Raw genomic sequence first — 25,081 nt, 5'->3', positions numbered from 1 at the left:
TTACTCTGTCATCCAGGCTGGCCTCAAATTCACAGTATCCTCCTACCTCAGCCTCATGAGTGCTGGGATTAAAGGCATGTGCCACAATGCCCAGTGATGAAGTAATTTTTAACACATTATTCATCCATCTATCAGTTCTCTTTTTCTCTCTCCTCCCTTCCACTACATCTTGAGCCCCTTGAGTGTATAAATCTTGGTTCCTATTTAGTTTTTTATCTCCATAGCAACCAGCATTATATGTGGCACATAGTAAATGTTTATTGAAATGAGATATATTTCTACTAGTATCTTGGATATAAGGCCATTCAGAGACCATTGGAAAGAAACGCACTTATCATTCACAAAAGAATACATCAGCAACCGTTCCTCTATAAACTTCTTCCATTCAGGCTTTTCAACTTGAAGGTCTCTGTAGTTATCATTGGACACAATGATGCCATCAGAATCAAAAGCCAATTTGACTATGAACCGGTCATCATAGCAGACTACCCTCCTGCCCTGGACCCTTCGAGATGGTGTGAAGACAAGGATCTTTTCTTTCTCCAGTTTACGTAGAATGTCTTGATCTGTGAAAATATGATTACATGCCATAGAGTAGAAATCATCTTCAGAAATTAACAGCATTAACACTACATTACCAATTTACAAGTTAGTACTAGATGAATAGTTTATTTGTCCTTGGAGAACAAGTATGCTATTATTTCTGACTGTGACATCAAATTGGATTGTGACCTTAAGTAAGTCACATTCCCCATTTGATTTCAGCTTTCCTTCCAATAAAATAAAAGAATTGGATTCAACCATATTTAGTTTTAAAAAACTACCACAAAGAGTGAGAACTAACACTTAGCATTCTTTTTCTTCTTTTTAAAAATTATTTTGAGACAGGGTCTCACTGTGTAGCTCAGGCTAGCCTGGAACTTGAGACCTTCCTGCCTCAGTCCCCCAGGTGCTAGGATTAAAGATGCACACCAACACACTATCTTAGTATTCACAACATTTGTTTTGCCCTATGTCTAAAGCACTACATTGTTTTCTGTGGTGGTTGGGGATGGGGCCCAGGGTGTAGAGCTAAGCAAGTGCTCTACCACTGTTCTACATGCCCAGGCTCAGCACTAGTTTCTTGGCTGTTGAAGAAAACAGGGCACTAGCTGAGGATAAGTCTGACAGGAGTAAAGCATCACTCATGAAGACTTTTCATTTGTGGCTTCTACCTGAAAAAACAAACAAACAAACAAACAAAAACAATGTTGAACAACTAGGAATAGCATTTGAGCAATGGCCACCTTTTCTTTGGTACTTGCGCTTAGGAGAGGAAGCTTGCTTGCTGGGCTTGCGCAATACTAGCATCTTCTCAGACTGAGGTGTGGGCCTGTTCAGCAGATGCAGACCACTCTGTACAGAGCTCAGCCATCTATTTACTAGACTTTCTCATTAGGTACAACAGGAAAGAGTTGGTAAGAGAACTGGGATCAATCTCTGTGTGCTTTAGTACTGTTGGGAGCATGTACTATATGTAGTCCTGTAAGTAAAGGTCTTGACTATAGTGCTATTATTATGACCACGTCATCATTTTTGTAGATCTTAAGCACCTTTGCCTTCAGGAGCTCCTTCCATAAAGAAATAAGAACAGTTCACTTTAGAACTGCATTGATCTAAAGAGAAACATAATCCAGCCAGTGGCATTATTTTATATTCATTTTTTTTTCTTTAAGAGGTAGGGTTTGGCTCTAGCCCAGGCTGATCTGGAATTTACTATGTAGTCTCAAGGTGGCCTCAAACTCACAGCGATCCCCTACCTTGGCCTCCCAAGTGCTGGCATTAAAGACATGTGCCACCATACCTGGATTCTTCTTTTTTTTTTAATTGTTTTTTCAAGGTAGGGTCTCGCTGTAACCCAGGCTGATCTGAAATTCACTATGTAGTCTCAGGATGACCTTGAACTCACAGCAATCCTCCTACCTTTGCCTCCTGAGTGCTGGGATTAAAGGTGTGCGCCTCCATGCCCAGCTTCATCCCTTGATTCTTAATTTTGAAAACATCACAATCATTTCTCTGATACAAAATAAGACCTGTCATGGTATCTTCAGTTCCTTGGAAAATTTAGTCATGCGTATAACCAGATGTATCCTCTGTACCCTGAAATTTATGATCAAATGGAAAAAAGTCTATTTGTTTTGTGAAATAAAGTTTCACTATGTAGTCCAGGCTGGCCTCAAACTTATTATTCTCCTTCTTCAGCCTCCTGAGTGATGAGATTACAGGCATGCACCAGCACTCCCAGCAGAAAAACATCCTTTTTCAGCTATTTACTTCATCCTTTGCTGAATTGAAATCTTTATTTAAATATCATATACCACAAAACAATGATGGTTTTATATAGATCATTAACAAGATGTACTTAACAAAAGACATGTTAAGTATATTTAGCAATTTAGAAAAGTAATTATCTAAATTGGGACTGTCAATGCCTCTACAAACTTGTTAGCTTTGCCTCTCAATGACAAGGAGGTATCTTTGAAATAGTACCTGCAATTGGTGCATCAGGGCGGGACTGCTCCTTTCTCCATGCAGGTACAAATACAGTGATATCTTTATGGCCTTTATCTAGAAACCAATTGACAGCAAGTTGTATTCCTCTGCAGGAGAATTCTTCTTTATTCCCATGGCTTCAGAAAAATAGAGAACAAGAGGCAAGAGTGTTAACAATAGTTTCACTGGAAGCTTTTCCACTAAAATCAGGAACAAGACAAGGGTGTCCACTGTCCTCACTTTTATTTAATATATTTTTGGAAGTCTTAGCCATAGCAATAAGGCAAGAGACACACATAAAAGGGATACAAATTGGAAAGGAAGAGATCAAGTTATCATTATTTGCAGATGACATGATTCTATACATAAAGGACCCTAAAGACTCTACTAGCAAGCTGTTAGAGCTGATAAAAACCTAGGGCCATGTAGCAGGATACAAACTACACACATAGAAATCAGTAGCCTTCATATATTCTAACAACAAACACACAGAGGATGAAATCAGAGAATCACTCCCATTCACAATTGCATCAAAAAAATAAAGTAACTTGAAATAAACCTAACCAAGGAAGTAAAGAATCCCTACAATGAGAACTTTAAAACACTCAAGCGAGAAATTGCAGAAGACACTAGAAAGTGGAGAAATATCCCTTGTTCCTGGATTGGAAGAATCAAATATGGTGAAAATGGCAATCTTACCAAAAGCAATCTACACATTTAATGCAATCCCTATCAAAATTCCCAAAGCATTCTTCATGGAAATAGAAAAAGAAAAAACAATCCAAAAATTCATTTGGAATCACAAAAAACCTCGAATACCTAAAATAATACTGAGCAACAAAAATAAGGCTGTTGGTATCACCATACCTGATTTTAACCTATACTACAGAGCTATAGTAACAAAAACAGCATGGTACTGGCACAAAAACAGGCATTTAGATCAGTGGAACAGAATAGAGGACCCAGATGTAAGTCCAAGTAGCTATAGCCACCTGGTATTCAATAAAAATATCAAAAATACTCATTGGAGAAAAGATAGCCTCTTCAGAAAATGGTGCTGGGAAAACTGGATATATATCTGCAGAAGGATGAAAATAGATTCTTCTCTCTCGCCATGCACAAAAATTAAGTCCAAGTGGATTAAAGACCTTAACATCAGACCTGAAACTCTGAAACTGCTAGAGGAAAAAGTAGGGGAAATCCTTCAATATATTGGTCTTGGCAAAGACTTTCTGAATACAACCCCAATTGCTCAGGCAATAAAACCACAGATTAACCACTGGGACCTCATGAAATTACAATGGTTTTGCACTGCAAAGGACACATTGAAAAAAGCAATGAGGCAACCTACAGAATGGGAAAAAATCTTTGCCAGCTATATATCTGATAGAGGATTAATATCTAGGACATACAAAGAACTCAAAAAGTTAAATAATAAGGAATCAAACAAGCCAATCAAAAAATGGGCTATGGAGCTAAATAGAGCATTCTCAAAGGAAGAAATACGAATGGCATATAAGCATCTAAAAAAAAATGTTCTACGTCACTAGTCATCAGGGAAATGCAGATTAAAACTACATTGAGATTCCATCTCACTCCTGTCAGATTGGCTACCATCATGAAAACAAATGATCATAAATGTTGGTGGGGATGTGGAAAAAGAGGAACCCTTCTACACTGCTGTTGGGAATGCAATCTGGTCCAGCCATTGTGGAAATCAGTGTGGAAGTTCCTAAAACAGCTAAAGATTGATCTACCATATGACCCAGCTATAGCACTCCTAGGCATATATCGTAAGGTCTCATCTCATTTCCTTAGAAGTACGTGCTCAACCATGTTTATTGCTGCTCAATTTATAATAGCTGGGAAATGGAACCAGCCTAGATGTCCCTCAACTGATGAGTGGATAATGAAGATGTGGCACATTTATACAATGGAGTTCTACTCAGCAGTAAAGAAAAATGGATGGACCTGGAAAGGATTATTCTAAGTGAGGTAACCCAAGCCCAGAAAGCCAAGCGCCACATGTTCTCTCTCATATGTGGGTCCTTGCTACTGATGATTATGCTTCTACGTGAGAATGAAAATACTTAGTAGCAGAGGCCAGTAAGTTAAAAAGGAGATATAAAGGGAAGAGGAAGGAAGGGAGGAGGGTATTTAATAGGTTGATATTGTATATATGTAAGTACAATGATTGAGATGGGGAGGTAATATGATGGAGAATGGAATTTCAAAGGGGAAAGTGTGTGTGGGGGGAGGGAGGGAATTACCATGGGAGTTTTTTTTAATAATCATGGAAAATGCTAATAAAAATTAAAAAAAAAATAAAAAGAACAATAGTTTCATATATATCCCATCAGGCTTCTTGTTAGTACTAAAGGATTAACAAAAGACAATTTCTTTCTTTTTTCATACTTTTTTTTTTGAGGTAGGGTCTCACTCTAGCCCAGGCAGACCTGGTATTCACTATGTAGTCACAGGCTGGCCTTGAGTTTACAGCAATCCTCCTGGCTCTGCCTCCTGAATGCTGGGATTAAAGGCATATGCCACCATGCCTGGCTTTCATAATTTTTTTTAATTTTTATTTATTTATTTTTTATTTTTATTTTGTTGGTTTTTTTGAGGTAGGGTCTCACTCTGGTCCGGGCTGACCTGGAATTAACTCTGTAGTCTCAGGGTGGCCTTGAACTCACAGCAATCCTCCTACCTCTGCCTCCCAAATGCTGGGATTAAAGGCATGCGCCACTACGCTCGGCTAATTTTTATTTTTATTTATTTGACAGAGAGTGAGAGAGAGAAACAAAGAATGGGCACGCCAGGGCCTACCGCCACTGCAAACAAACTCCAGATGAGTGTGTCCCTTGTGCATCTGGCTAATGTTGGTCCTAGAGAATAGAACTTGTGTCCTTTGGTTTTGCAAGCAAATGTCTTAACCGCAAAGCCATCTCTCCAGCCCCCACTTTTTTTTTTTTTTTTGAGACAAGGTCTTACTATATAGTCCAGGCTGTCTGGAGCTCACTTTGTAGTCAAGGTGGTTTCTAACGTATGATGATTCTTCTACCTCAGCCTCTCAAGTGTTGTGATTTATACCCTTGTGTCATCATGGTAGCTGACATTTTCTTTCTTGATGGTCCCCAATTTTTTTTCTAGATTGAGAGATCAAGCTCAGGACTTACATAAGCATGTTACCATTGAGCATACCTGTACTCCCAAATCACATATTTATAAAAGAGCATATCAGTTTTTTTTTTTGGGGGGGTAAGGTAAGGTCTTACTATAGTGCAGGATAACCTGGAATTCACTATATTGTCTCAGGATGGCCTTGAACTAACTCACAGAGATCCTTCCTCCTATTTCAGCTTCCCGAGTGCTTGGATTAAAGGTGTGTGCTACCATATTAGCAACTTTAAAAAAGATGTTGTGATAAATACCAGCTTTGCTCAAGGCCACCGGGAGTAATAACAACTTCCAATTTTAAAAGCCATGGTGACTATTTTTTTTTCAAGGTAGGGTTTCACTCTAGTCCAGGCTTATCTGGAATTCAATATGTATTCTCAGGGTGGCCTTGAACTCACAGTGATCCTCCTACCTCTGCCACCCTAGTGCTGGGATTAAAGGTGTGTGCCACCACACCCAGTTTATGGTGACTATTTTATTTCCCATTATTATGCTCATTGTTGTCTTTTTCTGTTTCTACTGATACCTTTTTCTCCCAAGGATTCAGATACTTGCAACAGATTAAAAAGAAGGGACTTTCTCAGAGGTTTAGATAGTTTATATGGAAGCTAGGTGGTGATGAGTTTTACGCACACACATTCACACACTACAGTATCTCAGGCATGTTAGACAAGTGCTGTATTTTCAGCCATTAAGCATACATATTAAGCTTAAAAATTATACTGACAGCAAAAAGAATGATACATATTAATGCTTAACAGATATATTCAATTAAATACAATATACCAAAAAAGTATATTCTTGTAAACCTTTTTAAAAATGTTTCTCTTTAAAATCTTTTAAGATGTACAAAACGTTCATACTATAAGAATGAAAGAGGGATGGAAAAATGGATTAATGTCTAAGGTGCTTGCTTGCAAAGCCAAAGGACCCAGGTTCAATTCCCCAGGACCCATGTAAGCCAGATGCAGAAGATGGTGCACGCATCTGGAGTTCGTTTGCAGTCGCTGGAGGCCCTGACACACCCATTCTATTTCTCCCTTTCCCTGCTTATTTCTCTCTCTCAAATAAATAAAGAAAAACATAAGCCGGGTGTGGTGGCACACACCTTTAATCCCAGCATTAGGGAGGCAGAGGTAAGAGGATCACCGTGAGTTCAAGGCCACCCTGAGACTACCTAGCGATTTCCAGGTCAGCCTGGGCTAGAGTGAGACTCTACCTCAAAAAAACATACAAAAAAAAAAAAAAAAAGAAAGAAAAAGAAAAAAAAATATTTTTTTGGGTGGCCTCGATCTTGAACTCCTGGCGATTCTCCTACCTCTTCTGCCTCTCAAGTGCTGGGATTAAAGGCATGTGCCACCATGCCTGACAAAAAGAAAATATTTTTAAAAAGAATGATGAAAGAAATGCTTGACTATATATACATAATTTCCCTGGACTTAGGCAATAAGAGGCTCAGATTTCCAAGTGGCTGGGATTATAGATGTGTGCCATTGTTCCAAATTTATAATTCTAATTGTATAGAGAAATCTTAATACATAAGCTTAAAATTACTGCAAATAGATACATTAATATATTAATAAAATTTTTGTTATAGGGTTGGGGAAATGGCTCAGTGGCTAAAGCACTTTCTATATAAGCATGAGTACCTGAGTTCACATCCCCAGCTCCCATGTAAAAGCTAGAAGTTCTTTTAGGCTGCTGTAATCCCAGGACACCTATGGCAAGATGGGAGGTGGAGACAGGAGAATTTCTGGGAAGTTTGAGGGCCTGCTTGCCTGGCAAATGGAACATGGTATGATGAGAGCCTCTGCTTCCAACAAGGTTGAAAGCATGGACTGTCACCTGAAAGTTTTCTTCTAACATCCACATGTGCACTGTGGCACAAGCACACCTATACTCAAACATGGGAGCATGCACACACACACTCCCACACTAAAGACATTGTTATGGCCAAGTTTGGTAACAAATGGCTATAATTCCAGCACTGGTGCGGACTGCAAATTTGTAACCAGTCAAGGGTACATAGTAATACTCTGTCAATGGAAAAAGAATCTGAGAAAATTATATGACATACTTTCTTCTTCTAATCCAACATTTACAAAAAAAAATCATGCATTTTGATCTTACTACAAAAAGGACCCTACCAAGCAGAACTAATATATGTGGGCTCAGATGTCACCATGGAGACATTGAGAGGTCATATTTGCAGAAAATGTAACGAATTCAACATGATTCAGGGAAGCCCATCTAGGAATTCAGAAAACATTATCAGGATGTAGAGGTAAGGGTGGTCTGGTCACAAAGTATATGTTTTTTATAATCAGAACATTATACAATAAGAGAAGAAACTCTATTACCATAAACATTGTGCAATTAAAAATAACCAAACAAGTTTCATTTGAAGGGAAATTTGAAGAGGGGAAATTAGCAAATAAATTGAGAAAAGGTACATATTTATTTTGATTTTATTTATTTATTTATTATTGATTTATTTTGGGTTTCTTTAAGTCAGGATCTCATATAGCTCAGGCTGATCTGCAATTCACTGTATAGCTGAAGATGCCCTTAAATTCTTCCTCCCTCCACATACCGAGAGCTGAGATTGCAGGCTTGTGTCACCTTTTTGTTAAATTTAATTTTTAATTTTTATTTTTCAAGGTAGGTCTCACTCTAGCCCAGGGTGACCTGGAATTCACTATGTAGTTTCAGGGTGGCCTCAAACTCACAGAGATCCTCCTACCTCAGCCTCCTGAGTGATGGGATTAAAGGCATGTACCACCATACTCAGCTATTGTGATCATCTATGTAAGTATGTATGCATGTATGTTTGTTTGTATATTCAAGATGAGAGAGAGAGAGAATTTGGGCATGGGTGCACCAGTGCCTCCATCCACTGCAAATGAACTCTAGATGCATGTGCCACTTTGTGCTTCTGGCTTTATTTGGGTATTGGGGGATCAAACCCGGTTTGTTAAGCTTTGCAGGCAAGCACCTTAACCTCTGAACCATCTCTTTAGTCCATATTGTGATTATCAACACTCAAAATCAGAAACTGGGCTAGAGAAATGGCTTACTGGTTATGGCACTTGGCTGTGAAGCCCATGGGCCCATATTCGACTCTCCAGGTCCCATGTAGGCCAGGCCACAAGGTGACGCTAGCGTGCAAAGTTATAGAATTGGGACTTACTTGTTTTGAAAATTATGATATCTTAGCATGGTTTCTTGTGCTCTGACATCTATGCATGCATAAGTACATGAAATTATAGCAACTTGATGACAATAATTAGCATATGAATACCAATTTCATTGCAACCAAGTAGATATTATTTTTATTTAAATATTTTTTATTTTTATTTATTTACTTATTTGACAGAGAAAGAGGGAAAGAGAGAGAGAGAGAGAATAAGCATGTCAGGGCCTCCAGCCACTGCAAACAAACTCTAGACATGTGAGCCCCCTTGTGCATCTGGCTAATGTGGGTCCTGGGGAATTGAACCTGGGTCCTTTGGCTTTGCAGGCAAATGCAAACCACTAAGCCATCCCTCCAGCCTTTTGTTGTTGTTGTTTTTGAAGTAGGGTCTCACTGTAGGCCAGGCTAACCTGAAATTCACTATGTACTCGCAGGCTGGCCTCAGACTCACAGAGATTCTCCCACCTCTGCCTCTCAAATGCTAGGATTAAAAGTGTGCACTACCATGCCCAGCTTCGACATTACTTTTCTTTCTTTCCTTCCTTCCTTCTTTCTTTCTTTCTTTCTTTCTTTCTTTCTTTTGTACTAGTGCTGGCACTTTTAATTAATCCACAGAATGTTCAACATATTTCTTGTTTGGTTTTGCTGGGTCACTAACTATAATATATATTTTATAAATGTGAAATAATTGGCTCCCGACCTACTGCCAGGGCCGGGCTGGAGTGACCTCCCCCCCCCAAAAAAAAAGTCTGGATTTCTAGAAGGTATGAGGTGTTCTGAATGCATTGATTGGGGGGAAAGCGAAATACCATTGCCTCCATCGCTGCTGGTGTTTTGTTTTTCACAGGCTGGTGGATTATCATAGATGCAACTGTTATTTACCCCACCACGGAGGACTTCAACCACTCATACCATGCCTGTGGTGTTATAGCAACCATAGCCTTCCTAATGATTAATGCAGTATCGAATGGGCAGGTCCAGGGCGACAGTTACAGTGAAGGTTGCCTGGGACAAACAGGTACTCACATTTGGCTGTTTATTGGTTTCATGTTGGCCTTTGGATCTCTAATCGCATCAATGTGGATTCTCTTTGAAGGTTATGTTGCTAAGGAAAAAGCCATAGTATATCCTGGAATTACTGTATTTTTCCAGAATGCCTTCATCTTTTTGGGGGGCCTGGTTTTCAAGTTTGGCCTCACTGAAGACTTGTGGCAATGAAGAGTCAAGTTTGGGCAGCACATACACCCTGCATGTTTTTTTTTTTTTTTTTTTTTTTTTTTAAGGCTCCCCCGTCTTTTGTAATGCCTTTTTCTACACTTCTGAGTGTAGTCTCAGCTTCAAGTTGTTTAATGCTAAAATCATGAGACCGCCCTAACGTAACATCTGCACAGCACACAGCGAGTTGTGCACTTGGCCATCTTTGGCAGCGTTCAAGGAACTGTTCCCATGAGTACCTGTCACATGAGTATCATGACATAAAGAGAAGTAAATTATGCAGACATGGTGGCGTCATCTGTATGAGTATTTGATTGGAAGTCCGGCATGTTTGTTAAAACATGGCCTCTTCTGTGTGAGACGTTCATGATGTCTAGACATCTTGTTATTAAAATCTTGTGTGGTCACAAAAAAAGTGAAATAATTTTAATTTTTGAGCATAGGTGTATAGACATCACTTTTCTAGTAGGACTGGTCATAAGGAAAAAAACTGCTTTGTTAATGGGCTAAGTAAGATACTGGTATGAGTCTTCTTACTTTAGATTCCTTGCTCCTCAAAGGTATTCTTTCATTGGATGATAACAGAAATTATCTCCAATCATACATATTGCTCTGTGGGTGGTATATATAATCTCAGGGGGACTATCAACACATGTTCTGAAAAATGTCCTACTATTTTCTTATTCTTCTGGAACACTGCAAAAAATATCCTTTATTAGCATTTCCAGGTACATAGTAATCACAAGTTCCCTAGTATTACCTAAGTTGTAGCACTTAAGGAAAATAAATTATGTTTAACCGTTGATATATTCAAAGCTAGCCTTTGATACAACTAATACTGACTGCTTCTAAAACAACAGCAAGAAAGCCCACAGTGCTTACAGGATTAATACTGGATAAACCCATCATGATACAGGGAGGAAGAAAATATATCCAATTCTGATTTCTCTCACTACTACTTGTTGGTAGCTATAAAGAACATAATTTGGAAAAATAATTTTCATTGAAAGGGAGGATTTATGATCAGATATGGTAGTTCAATCCTGGGAGTGGGAGGGATTAGGATTGAGAGTATCAAAAATTCAAAGATAGTTATGATGATATCTTGGTAATGCAGCAGAATTCTGATTGTGCTGTAGAGAAGCCAACCTTGGAGAACTGAGTATGTACAAAGGGAAAACATTCAAGGCCAGTATGGCTACATAGAGTCATTGTCTCAGTAAACAAGCAAAACAAACATATACAAACAAAGGTGGGCACTGGAGGAAGGGAATGAAATTTTATTTCATGTGGCTTTATAGTGTCTGAAAGGATGATCTTAAACACAGTCTCTAAGTTCTGAAATAAATATAAGAATAACATTTTCTACTGAATACTCCAACTTTATATTTTAGACTACCAACTTCTTTAAAATATTTTTCATTATTATAAACTTATATGCTTATAGTGTAATGTTTATGGAATAAACTGTAAAAACAACCACAAAATATCAAGAAAACAGCTCCCAAGATTCAACTGATTTACTATTACACAGAAAAAGGTGTTTTTATTATTTTAATACATTCAAATTGATATTTTTTTTTGTTTTTTCAAGGTAGGGTCTTTCTCTATCCCAGGCTAACCTAGAATGCACTATGTAGTCTCAGGGTTGCCTCACACTCACAGTAATCCTCTTACATCTACCTCCCAAGTGCTGGAATTAAAGGCGTGTGCCTCCACACATGGCTTGATATTAATTTTTTAACAAATTGAGCATCATGTTTAAAAAATGTAACACACATTCCAATAAAATGTTTCAAAACATGTCAGAGAAGCAGTCTATGAAGTACATCCTAAAATTCTCAGTGAGAATCAGAAGACACATTTCACATTTATCAAGATGGTAGTGAAGATTCACATAAGAGTTCATTGTGCAAAGTTCAGAGTTCAAACAAATGCTTGCAAGATGACCTGTTTTAGTCTCAATCCATAAAATATGACTTTGGAAATCTTGGACCTAAGATCTGTAAGTTACTCCTATGACATGGATATCACAGCATATCTTGGTGATAGTACAGCTCACTTTTTAATGTAAATTGTCTTCAAAGTATGTCATAATCCAGGATCCAAAGCAAAATTTTGCACATCAGATGGGTCCTTGGCCTCTTGCTCTATAATTTCTTTTCTTCTTCCTTCCTTTCCTTCCCTTCTTTCCTTCCTTCCTTCCTTCTTTCCTCCCTTCCTCCCTCCTTCCCTTTCCTCTTCCTCTTCTTCTTTGGTTTTTGAGGTAGGGTGTCACTCTAGCCCAGCCTGACCTGGAATTCACTATGTAGTCTCAGGTGGCCTTGAACTCACAGCCATGCTCCTACTTTTTTTTTTTTTATTGACAACTTCTATATTTACAGGCAATAAGCTATAATAATTTCCTCAACTCCTCCACTTTCCCCTTTACAACTCCTCTCTCCATTATATCCCCACCTTCTCTCCATTAGTTTCTCTTTTAATTTGATGTCATCGTCTTTTTCTCCTATTATGAGGGCCTTGTGAAGGTATTGCTAAGCACTGTGAGGTCATGGGTATCAATGTCAATTTCTCTCTCGGCAGTTACACTGTCAGGAGTGGTGCCCTTCCTTTGGCTCTTACATTCTTCCGTCATCTCTTCCACAATGGACCCTGAGCATTGGAGGGTGTGATGGAGATGTTTCAGTGCTAAGCACTCCACCATCACTTCTTCTCAGCACTATGTTGCCTTTTGGGTCATCCCAGTGGTCACTGCCATCTGAAAATAGAAGCTTCTCTAACCAAAAGTGAGAGTAGCATTAATATATGAATATGAACAATAAATGTAGTGCTTTCAGGGAAGTGAGAATAATATATGCATTTAGTCAGACACGAGCAGGCTTTATACCCCTAAGGCTCATGACCTCCCCTCCCATAGGCTTTAAAAAGTTTTTTTTGGTTTATTTTTATTTATTTGAGAGTGACAGACAGAGAAAGAGGCAGAGAGAGAGAGAGAGAGAGAGAGAGAGAGAGAGAGAGAGAGAGAGAGAGAATAGGAGTGCCAGGGCTTCCAGCCACTGCAGACAAATTCCAGATGCATGTGCTCCCTTGTGCATCTGGCTAAGGTGGGTCCTGGGGAATTGAGCCTCGAACCGGGGTCCTTAGGCTTCATAGGCAAGCGCTTAACCGCTAAGCCATCTCTCCAGCCTGCCATAGATTTTGATTAGGTTTTCAGTACCAGGCATGTATTCCCTCCCATAGAGCAAGTCTACAGTCCAATTAGAGAGTGGCTGGTTTCCCCCAGAGCAGACATGCCACTGTTCAATCTTTGGCCTGTCTGGACAAACTTGAGGCTTCCAGTGTCCACTGTTTTCACCATCAATGACTTCTGTCTCCCATAGGGCTACATGCAGTGCAGCTTTTTCCAGTTTACAGTGGGCTGGTCTACAGAGAGATTTTCAGCTCAGCTCCAGCTTGATTTTTCAGTGATCTTGCTGCCCACATATGTGAAGTCTTCAGCAATACAATCCTCCTACTTCTGCCTCCTGAGTGTTGAAATTAACTGTGTGTACCACCGCACCCAGCTCTCTGTAATTTCTTTAGTACCATTCAAATATTTGAGTTTCTCCCATACTTAACAAAGAGTGTTGTGTTATTTATACTTCAAAACCTTAAGTTACTTAAAGGAAACATATCCCAGAATGAATATACCCTTTCAGATCATAACATATTACTGTTGAAGACTCCATATGCTTGGGCTACAAGTTCAGTGAGAAATCAAGCTAGAGCTGAGCTGACAACCTTCTCCCTGTAGACCAGCTGACAGAAAACTGGAAGAAGCTATGCTGCATGCAGCCTGTGGTGGTTTGATTCAGGTGACCACCTTAAACTTAGTTGTTCTGAATGCTAGGTTCCTGGATGATGGAAATTTGGGAATTAACACCTTCTGGAGGCAGTGTATTGTTGAGGGTGGGCTTATGGGTATTACAGCCAGTTTGCCCTTGCCAGTATTTGGCACACTCTCCTGTTGCTATTGTATACCTTATGTTGGCCAGGGAGTGATGTCCACCCTCTGCTCATGCCATCATTTTCCTCTGCTATCATGGAGCTTCCCCTCAAGTCTGTAAGTAAAAATGAAACTTTTTCCCCATAAGCTGTTGTTGGTCAGGTAATTTCTTTAAATTTTTGTTTTTTTATGTTTATTTATTTATTTGAAAGTTACAGACAGAGAAAGAAGGAGAGAGAGAGAGAGAGAGAGAGAGAGAGAGAGAGAGAGAGAGAGAGCACACCAGGTCCTCCAGCCACTGCAAATGAACTATAGATGCATGTGCCCCCTTGTGCATCTAGCTAATGTGGGTCCTGGGGAATTGAGCCTCGAACCGGGGTCCTTAGGCTTCACAGACAAGCGCTTAACTGCTAAGCCATCGCTCCAGCCTGGTCAGGTAATTTCTGCCAGCAATATGAACATGACTGCAGCAGTAAAGTTGGTACTGACAGGAGTAGGGTCATGCTGCTAGATACCTGACTGTGTAGCTTTGGCCTTTTGGAGCTGATTTTCAAGAGGAATGTGAAAGGATTGGAAACTTTAGCCTAAGTTGAGATGCCTTGCAGTACTATAAGTATGGTTTGATGGACTATTCTGGTCAGAGTTGAAAGACCTGGATGCAATAAGAACTATGAACTGTGAGGATGGTAAGAAAAAGCTTTGCCTGGACTGGACTAGAAGCAGTTTGTGTGAGAGGCTTACTGTGATGCCCATGTCCTGACAACTTGTGCAGGGTTGCTTTTCGTAGAAATGGACTGGTGTGGTCAGAGGGATCTGGCACAGAAATGAAAATTTTGGGACGAAACTTCTGCCCATTCATCTGCAATTGTATTAGAGATTACAACCTTTGAGATTGTGGCAACAGGAAGAATGCAAACAATTATGAAGGGGCCTGAATACTCAAGGAGTGTCCTGTTCTTCAAAGTCTGCTTTGTTCTCCCCTCCCTGGATTAACAAATTGGCACCCTACTTGGTATTACAAAATATAAGAAATGTAAGAAAGAGAGGGTCATTGAATTTGTAACATGTTTTTTTTTGTTTTGGAAGTATCCATGCGCAGTATGAAACATGTCTGTTAAGGACCGCCTGCATGGAGACCTAGTGGAGCCATGACAATGGACTGTGGGTTGCAGTGGAGACCCAGTGGAGATGTCAGGATCATAAGATGGCTGCTAAGGAAAGCTGCCAGCCCCAGATGAAGTTTTCCAGAACTGCGAGTAGCCTAGGTGGAGGGGTGGAATTGGAACTCCAGAGACTTGCTGCTTGTTACACTTATCAGACTTGAAGATTTGTCATTGTCTAGAGTTGTTGTACTTGGAGTTACAGAGTTTGATGATTGACCTGTTTGAATCTTGTATTGATTGAATATTTCTTTGCTATACCAAATGCCACCTTTTGCAGTGTTAATAGTGTATTCTGTGCCATTATGTTTTTTTTTTTTTGGTATTATGGCTTAGTTAAAATATTTTAGACTATGTGAATGTTTGAACATCATTAAGATTGATAAAAAAAAAACTATGGGGACTTTTAAAGTTGGACTGAATACATTGCATTTTACATCTTGGATGGTTAACAGTTTATGGGGCTGGGGTGGAATGTGGTGGTTTGATTCAGGTCTTTCCCATAAACTTAGATGTTCTGAATGCTAGGTTCCCATTTGATGGAGATTTGAGAATTAACGTCTTCTGTAGGCAGTGTATTGTTGGGGGAGGTCTTACAGGTATTGTAGCCAGTTTCCCTTTGCCAGTGTTTGGGACTCTTCTGTTGCTGTTGTTGACCTGATGTTGGTGAGGAGGTGATGTCTACTCTCTGCTCATGTCATCATTTTCCTCTGCCATTATGGAGATTCCCCTCATGTCTGTAAGACAAAATAAACCTTTTTTTTCCCAGAAGCTGCTCTTGGTTGGGTTATTTCTCTATTTTTAAAAAGTATTTATTTATTTATTTGAGAGAGAGAAAGACGGAAAGAGAGAGAGGGAGAATTGGCACACCAGGGCCTCCAGCCACTACAAACTAACTCCAGACACATGTGCCCCCTTGTGTATCTGGCTTATGTGGGTCCTGGGGAATCGAACCATCTCTTCAGTCCCAATAAATGTACTTTTAAAATTTAATGTACATTTGGTATACTTTGCCTGTTTTGATTATTTGTTATAGTTAACTTTTAAAAAATATTTTATTTATTTTTTATTTATAAGAGACAGAGGGGGGGAGGAAGAAGAGGCAGATATATAGAGAATGGACACACCAGGGACTCCAGACACTGCAAACGAACTCCACATGCATGTGCTCCTTGTGCATCTAGATTACATGGGTTCTGGGAAATTGAACCTGTGTACTTAGGCTTCACAGGCAAATGCCTTAACAGCTAAGCCATCTTTCCAGCCCATGGTTAACTTTTGTGAGTTTTGGTATTGTTTTAATCTTTTAGTGCTTCTGTTTTTATTATATATATATATATATATATATATATATATATATTTACCTCAACGTGGTTTTGTTTGTGGCTGTATGCTCCTACGTTATATTTTAGGATCATTTTGTATGTTCCTCTATCTAGTCTATTGTCGGGAAGTCTCTAATACTCTTCCCTAGCAGAACTTTCCTTCTCATTCCAACCTTTTCTCCACATAATATCCTTATTGTCCCTCTTTATACTATATAACGATTTTAGCAACCTCTATAATCTCTTTAACCTAACCACATCCCAACTTTCCCCTAACACTTCTACCTTTCTGTTTTGTAACTTACTATTTTAGTAAGCATGCAGATATTTAGATACCATCCATTATGACATTTTCAAATATATTTTTAGTTTATTTTTGTAGGAAATTCACATGAAGGGAACAACCAGTTGAGAGACCCCAAAAGCCACAGTGGTGAGGGTAAAGGACACTGAGTTTGTCTTTGGCTGGACTCCTGGAATGTGTTCTTTTTTTTTTTTTGGTTATTTTCATTTATTATTATTATTATTTTACTATTAACAACTTCCATGATTATAAACAATATCCCATGATAATGCCCTCCCTCCCCCCACTTTCCCCTTTAAAACTCCATTCTCAGTCGGGCGTGGTGGCGCACGCCTTTAATCCCAGCACTCGGGAGGCAGAGGTAGGAGGATTGCCATGAGTTCAAGGCCACCCTGAGATGACAGAGTTAATTCCAGGTCAGCCTGGACCGGAGTGAGACCCTACCTCGAAAAACCAAAAAAAAAAAACAAAAAACAAAAAAACTCCATTCTCCATCATATCTGCTCCCCCTCTCAATCAGTCTCTCTTATTTTGATGTCATGATCTTTTCCTCCTATTATGAGGGTCTTGTGTAGGTAGGGTCAGGCACTGTGAGGTCATGGATATCCAGTCCATTTTGTGTCTGGAGGAGCATGTTGTAAGGAGTCCTTTCCTTCCTTTGGCTCTTACATTCTTTCCGCCTCCTCTTCTGCAATGGACCCTGAGCCTTGGAAGATGTGATAGAGATATTTCAGTGCTGAGCACTCCTGTCACTTCTTCCTAGTACCATGATACCTTCTGAGTCATCCCAAGGTCATTGCCATCTGAAAAGAGAAGTTTCTCTACCAAAAGTGAGAGTAGCACTAATATAAGGGTATGAATATTAAGAGAAGTGCCTACTGGGCAGTTCAATGAACATAATATATACATTTAGCCAGACAGCAGCAGACGTTACCCCCCTAGGGCTCATGACTACCACTGTTTTAGGTTTTCAGTATCAGGGATGTATTCCCTCCCATGGAGCGAGCCTCCAGTCCAATTGGAGGGCAGTTGGTTTCCACCATGATAGACGAAAGCACATGTTCTTTATATGGTTATTTTAATAATTGGTTGTAATGACTGACATAATATCTAAAATGATAAAAATATTCCTATGTGAAGAGCCAAGGAATCTGTTACTAGGCACTAATATACACATGACACTTTAAATCATTAAAGTGATGTGTTGAAGAATGATGAAAGGTTGAATGACAGGTGAGAGGGTAAATGGCATGTCTGAGGTCACATATCTTTTTATCAATAATAGCAGCTAATATGTAATGAGCTCTTACTATGTGCCAGGCTTTCACTGTTCTAAGCACTTTGCATGATTTATCTCACTTCTTGCAATGATCCTACATAGTAGGTTAGTAGGTAACATTATGCCATTGGACAGAAAAGGAAATTGAGGCACAAGGAACTGGATGAAAAAGGCTGAGATAGGGACTGAGGATATAACTCAGTGATAGAACTGTTGTTCTTTTTATAGTTTAGATTAATTAGCAACACCAAGGACATTTTTTTGTTATTCTGATAGTTCTAAAGAAAATAATAATTGCTGGAGAGATTGCTTAGTGGTTAAGTTGCTTGCCTATGAAACCCAAGGATCTGTTTAATTCCCCAGTAGCCATGTAAGCCAGTTGTACAAGGTGGCACATGCATATGGAGGTTGTCTTCAGTGGCTAAAGGCCCTGGAATGCCTATTCTCTCTCTCTCTCTTATACACACACACACATATACACACACATACTCTCTCTCTCTCTCTCCTAGAGCATCTATTCTCTCTCTTTATCTGCCTATTTCTCTCTCTCTCTCTCAAATAAATAAAGAAATAAAAAATAAAACAATAGTAATACCAAGATAGATTAACTTTTAGCTATTAAAAGCCAAAGCAGAGCAGACATGGGGTTTTAGTCCCTTATAGACACTCAGCTTCTCTTGAATGATTCTGAGTCATTATTTTGTGACAATGAGACATATTTTTATTTCCTCCTCTTCTCTGAAATTCTATTCTCTCCTCCCCTGAATCACCTTCTCCCTCTGTAATAACTTTTTCCCCTTCTGTTTACATATCACAGGAATGGTCATCCATGATGTTACTATTATATGCTGGGAGTAATATGGAAGCCGCATCAGATAACTTGAGCTCCTGAATGGAGGCTATAACTTCTGAACTACACATCTAAGAATATAGCTGGTAAAACAAAAAGGAAATTAAAGCAACTCAATACCTCTAGATATGCAAATTCTAATAAAAATATGAGAAACATGAAAAATTAAGGCAATGTAACTCATCCCAAAATTACTAACTCAGCAGGAATGGCATCCAGAGACAGAATTGGATAAAGTTCCAGATAGAGAGCTCAAAAGAAACATTATAACTATATTCAAGGAAATCAAAGAAGAAATAGAAAATTTCTAGAAGGAATCCTAAGAAAACACAGAAAATCTTTGAAAATCAATGAAAAAAATGGTACAAAATATAAGTGATAGAAATAGGAACAAAAACAAACAAACTGAAAAAGTGTAAATGAAAAACACAATAAGTTGGATTAAAAAACCTGTGGAAAACTTCATCACTAGAACAAAAGGAGAGAACACAGTAACTGAGCTTTAAGACATGGCCGACAAATTGGAATAATCCAGCAAGAATAAGGACAAATTAATAAGAATGTAAGAGGAGGACTTTCAAGACATTTGGGTCATTATTAAAAGATAAAATCTAAGAATTTTGGGCACAGAATGAACAGAATTTTAGTCCAAAGACATAGTAAATATATGCCACAAAATTATAGAAGAAAATTTCCCTAAATTAGGATAACAGATACCAATACAGGTATAGGAGGCATTTAAATCACCAAATAGACAAGACAAGAAGAGAACTTCCCCTCACCTTTTTATAATTAGACTACTAAATATTCAGACCAGAGAAAATATATTGAAAGCTTCAAGCACCTACTCACATACAAAGGTGAGCCCATCAGAATAATAACAGGTTTTTCAACAGAAACATTAAAAGCCAGAAGAGCTTAGAATGATGTGTTTCAAGTTCTGGAAGATAACTGCTAACCCAAACTACTAAATCCAGCAGAACTATCTGTCATAATTGAAGGAAAAAGAACTTTAAATGATTGAAACAGACTACAGGAATTCATGACCACTAAGCCAGTTCTACACAAAATGCCTGAAGGAATCTTTATGTCTGAAGAGAAGGACATATATACAGCCACAGGAAAGAATAAACCATGTGTGAATAATAATAAAGACAAAAGGAATGGGAAAACTCAAAACACAACAAAATCAGCAAAAATGATAGAAATTAACACAAACTTTTCAGTAATGACTCTGAATATAAATGGTCACAATTAATCAAAAGGCACAAAGTAGCTAGGAATGGTGGCACACACCTTTAAGCCCTGCACTTGGGAGGCAGAGGTGGGTGGATCACTGTGAATTCAAGGTCACCCTGAGACTACATAGATAATTCCAGGTCCACCTGGGTTAGAGTGAGACCCTACCTTGAAAATCTAATAGTAATAATGATAATGATGATGATGATGATAATAGACACAAAGTAGTAGAATGGATTAAAAGACAAGATCCTTCAGTCTGCTGTCTCCAAGAAATTCCTCTCTCCATAAAGGACTGATACAACCTTATAAAGAAAGGTTGGATATGGTTTTTAAGCAAATGGGGCTTGGAAACAAACACAGGACACTATCCTAACATCTGAAAAGATAGATTTCAACATTAGTCAGAAGAGATAAAGAAGGACACATTATATTCATAAAGGAAACAATCTGACAAGAAGACATTATAATTCTAAGCATATATGTACCAAACATGGTACACACAATTTCATAAAAGCAACACTAGTATGTGCATAGTTGCAGATTAACCATAGCACAAAAAGTAGTAGCTGACTTCAGTGCCCCATGTTCATCAATTGATAGGTGATCCTGGCGAAACAGAGAATTTTCTGGATTAAATGACATCATAGATCAAATGGACTTACCAGACATTTATAAACTTTCCACTCAAACATTGCAGAATACATATTATTCTCAAGAGTCCATGGAACTTTCTCTAAAATAGTTTATATATTAGGAAACAAAGTTTATATATTAGGGCTGTGATGTAGTCCCCATGTTCCTACTCTCCAGCCAGCCTGTTGTATCTCACTCTATGAGTGTTCTGGCTCTCTCCTGTCCTCTCATGAAAGTCCTGTGCTTACCTGGGTTTTATCCATGCTCAGTACACACTGAGTCCACTTCTGCTAACCGACTCACACTGGCTGTGTGATGCCTGCTTTTACAATTACTAGAAAATGGGCATGTTCATTGTCCTCTTAGCAGCATCACTGTGCACCATTTTCCTTTTGGTTCTTCTCTGCTGCAAATGGACATTGGCCACATTGGAACCAAACCAAATGTCTGACAATGACTTTGTTTTACTCAATCCATTTTGACTATAAAGCAAAAAACACTAGTGGAATTAAACAGTAATGAAAACACAATGGAGCCAAACCAATGAGCTATAATGAGAGCATTTCTAGCCGGGCATGATGGTGCACGCCTTTAATCCCAGCACTCGGGAGGCAGAGGTAGGAGGATTGCCATGAGTTCGAGGCCAGCCTAAGATGACAGAGTGAATTCCAGGTCAGCCTGGACCAGAGTGAGACCCTACCTTGAAAATCAAAAACAACAACAACAAAAAAGAGAGCATTTCTAAAAGGGAAGTTTATAGCTCTAAGTGCCTATATTATTAAACCAGACAGATCAAATAAATAGCTTACGAATACACCTTAGGGCTTTGCGAAAAGAAGAATAAGCCAATCCAAAAATCAGTAAATGGAAAGAAATGATTAGGATCAGGGTAGAAATTAATGAAATAGAAATTTTAAAAAAATCAATGAAACAGATGTTTGCTTGAAAAAATAAGATTGATACACCTTTAGTGAAACTAACTAAAAAAAGGAACAGAAGACAGTGCTTGTGGTGGTATATGCCTTTAACCCCAGCACTTGGGAGGCAGAAGTAGGTGGATCAATGTGAGTTCAAGGCCACCCTGAGACTACATACTGAATTCTAGGTCAGCTTGAGATAGAGCAAGACCCTACTTTGAAAAAATCAAAACAGAGAGAGAAAGAGAAGACAAAATCACAAAAATAAAATCCAAATGGATCACAGACCTTCTTTTTTCAGAAACTGCTAGAGAAAATAACTGCTTTTATTGTTATTAAGTTACATGAAATCAGGAATGGTGATACCGCTAACTTTATTATTTATTTATTTATCTCAAACTTGCTTTGACAATTTGAGGTCATTTGTGCTTCTGAAAGAATTGTAAAATAGTTTTCTATTTCTGTGAAGAATGGCATTAGAGCCTTGATGAGGTCTGAATTAAATTTCTAAATTACTTCTGGCAATATAACATTTCTCCAACATTCATTCCTCCGATCCATGAATATGGGATAGCTTTCCCATTCCTTTGTGTCTTCTTCAATTTTTTTCTTGGGTTTTTTTTATATTTTTAAAAATACCACATTTTATTCAGATTTTGTAAAAGAATGTGGGAAGGGGAAGGCTGAGAGGTATGGGGAAATAAAGTGGGGAGAAGTACATCATGGGGAGCTCAAAAGTCCATGTGGGCCACATGTAGCTCACAGGAGTCCATGTGACCAGATAGGGATCTGGGGGAAAAAAAGCATGGAAAGAAAAGAGGAAATAAAGTTCAAGGAGTTCCTTCCATGTGGGGAGCTAGAGGAAATAAAGAACCTATACAGAGAGAAAGGGCTAGGAGGGGCCCCTCGCAGCTGGGCCTAGGCATGGGCTAGGGCCTAGGCTGAGCCTCTACCAAGCCAGCCCTGGCACAGCTGAGGGAAAAACTTACTCACAGCTGGAAGTTCCCAAGTAATCAGAGTGAGAGAGTCTGCCCTCCCTTTGTAAAGGTATTTATAACCTTAGGGTAGTGTCTTTTGGCCCAGGTGAGTCAGAGGGCCAGCTGGTTGGTTAGGACCAGGGGCTGTCTCAGGAAGAGATTAGGAGTTCAGGGCTAAACCTGACCAACTACAATGTTTAAATCCTATGAAAGACCGCTATCATGGGAGGGTCCTGACTGTTTATGGAAAAACAGTTCTTTGGAATTAGGCAAGAGATAAGAAAAACTTTCCTACCCTTTTTACCTTCAGCGGTCCAGTCACTCTAACTCTACCCCTCACTTCCCCCTCTCATGAGAAGACACTCTACCTGATGATAGAGGACAAAGGGACAATGATGTCAAATCATTAACTATTTCTTGCTGAATGGGGCACAAAGTTGTGGCAGTTAGAGAGTCTCTCCCTTTTTTAAATTCTTGGCTTCCCAATTATAATAAAACATAAGTTGCTACCTGGAGCAACTGTTTTAAAGTTCTTACCTGGTTTGGTCACCAATTTTTGTAATTTCTTACAAATATCAGGTGTTGACTGAATTAAGAATTTATAAGAAGAATTTCCTCCTCCATGGTGTCTGGAGTTACATTAGTATGTTTTCTAGCTGTCTCTTTAAGTCTCTGGAGAGAAGTAATGGTCAATTCCTGTTCATTTAATGTATTATTTAAATGTATTATTTAATGTATTATTTACATGAGCCCAGTTTTTCAGGAGACAGGTTAGCAGAGACTTTTGGGATATCCTGAAAGCCAATTGTCCCATCTGAAACAAAGTGGAGAAAGTGAAGAATCGATTGCCAGGTTATGCCCAATCCTGGCTTGCATCTTCTCAAAGAAGGGGGGCATCATTATGGACTAGATTTGGGAGAAGAAATTAGGGCTTTACAGGAGTCGAGTCCTCACCCAATTTTCCCTGCTTTCTCCCCAAACAGGGACACATAGTGCAGTCTATGTGCCTCTGAGAGCAAGGAAGGTACAGGACAGGATATCTATGCTCACCTTGCCTGGCCAACTTCCAAACACAAATACATCCAGGAATTTCCCAGCCCTGCACATGTCTTACATCATGGCATGTAAGAGAAGTGCCAGGCCCAACTGTGAAGACTCCTGTATCTACTCTTGTCTTGACATCCTATATGCTCTTCTGGGGAAGGGTTTTCTTGGGTCCTCTTTTCCTTTTCCATTCTGTGGGAGCCTGGGATATGGGTGCCCCCTCTATTTGTGAAAGTTTCAGAATGGTCTAAGGACTAAAGATTGTTTTAAAGGTAATCTTTGGTTTTATTACCTTAAATATAGGGAATCCTACCCTTTGTTGATATGAAAGAGAGAGAGAGAGAGAGAGAGAGAGAGAGAAGGAGGGAGAGAGAGAGCATACAAGTAAGGGTTTGTGGCCTCTGCAAAGAAACTCCAGACATGTGCCATCATGTGCATCTGGTTTATGTGAGTGCTGGGGAATCGAACATAGGTATTTAGGCTTCCTAGGCAAGCACCTTGACCACCAAGCCATCATTTACTTGATGCTGTTTAATCATATCTGTTTATACCCTGATATACATTTTAGGTAAGCCTGGTGTTTATCTTAGGTAATGAGTTTGTAACCTGATCAAGTACATTGACTCAGTTTACCTATTTAACCTTTTTGTCTTCTGAGAAATTTCATCTAACAGATTTGACTTTAGGTATTCAAAAGGGAGAAACTATAAAGAGAAACAAAGTTATATCCCATTTGTCATGCCCCTTTCCTTATCAGAGACAATTGGATATTTTTTCTATGGACAGGGTCTGGGGGACACATGGCTTAAACTTGCATGGGGTCTGAGATAAAGGGAGCACCATCCCTTTCTCTAGAGTCCAGCTTGCCATGACTTTAAATAGCATACAACAGTAAGCAAGAGCAAAAGGAAATGACAGAGCAGAAAGCTAAGCATCCTGACATTCCTTGTCTTACTCTGAAGTTGTTTATTTTTACCTAGGATACTTATTTTACTCATTTGTAATACACAAGGTGAGAGGGTCTTCTCTATGTCTAACCTTGTTAGACCTCCAAAGAATATGAATCACATCTGTACTTATGACTTTGTGACACACCTAGCATAGGGCATAAATTGAATTTACATTAAGTCTATATCCCTACATAAACTTCTACACTTAGCCTGAAAGTTTGCTTTCTGTTCCTTAGAAAAGGAAATTAATTTTAGGCAAAATTTGTTTTTTTTTTTTAGATCTCCTATATCCTTTCTG

At 39.0% G+C, this 25,081-nt stretch overlaps 1 protein-coding gene, 1 non-coding gene and 1 pseudogene across 4 annotated transcripts in view; 2 read left to right on the top strand and 1 right to left on the bottom strand.

Annotated features, from left to right (window-relative positions):
- The window catches only part of Zc3h12b (zinc finger CCCH-type containing 12B), a 280,839-nt gene that overhangs the window by 7,345 nt on the left and 248,413 nt on the right, over positions 1 to 25,081 (bottom strand). For all 3 annotated transcript variants that reach the window (XM_045140212.1, XM_004661015.2, XM_045140213.1), the window contains 2 exons: positions 2,530 to 2,669; positions 332 to 566 (listed from right to left, as the gene is read on the bottom strand). In XM_045140212.1, the coding sequence (XP_044996147.1) occupies positions 332 to 566; positions 2,530 to 2,669 (375 nt within the window). The remainder of the gene's footprint in view (positions 1 to 331; positions 567 to 2,529; positions 2,670 to 25,081) is intronic.
- LOC105944196 lies at positions 7,438 to 10,135 on the top strand (annotated as a pseudogene).
- LOC123456940 lies at positions 11,207 to 11,286 on the top strand. Its single transcript, XR_006634799.1, has one exon. It is a non-coding gene; the product is annotated as a small nucleolar RNA SNORD55/SNORD39 (small nucleolar RNA).

The sequence above is a fragment of the Jaculus jaculus genome, chromosome X (assembly GCF_020740685.1).
Source record: "Jaculus jaculus isolate mJacJac1 chromosome X, mJacJac1.mat.Y.cur, whole genome shotgun sequence".
NCBI lineage: Eukaryota > Metazoa > Chordata > Mammalia > Rodentia > Dipodidae > Jaculus > Jaculus jaculus.
The sequence above is the reverse complement of the archived record's forward strand: the minus strand, read 5'-3'. Positions and strand labels throughout refer to the sequence as shown.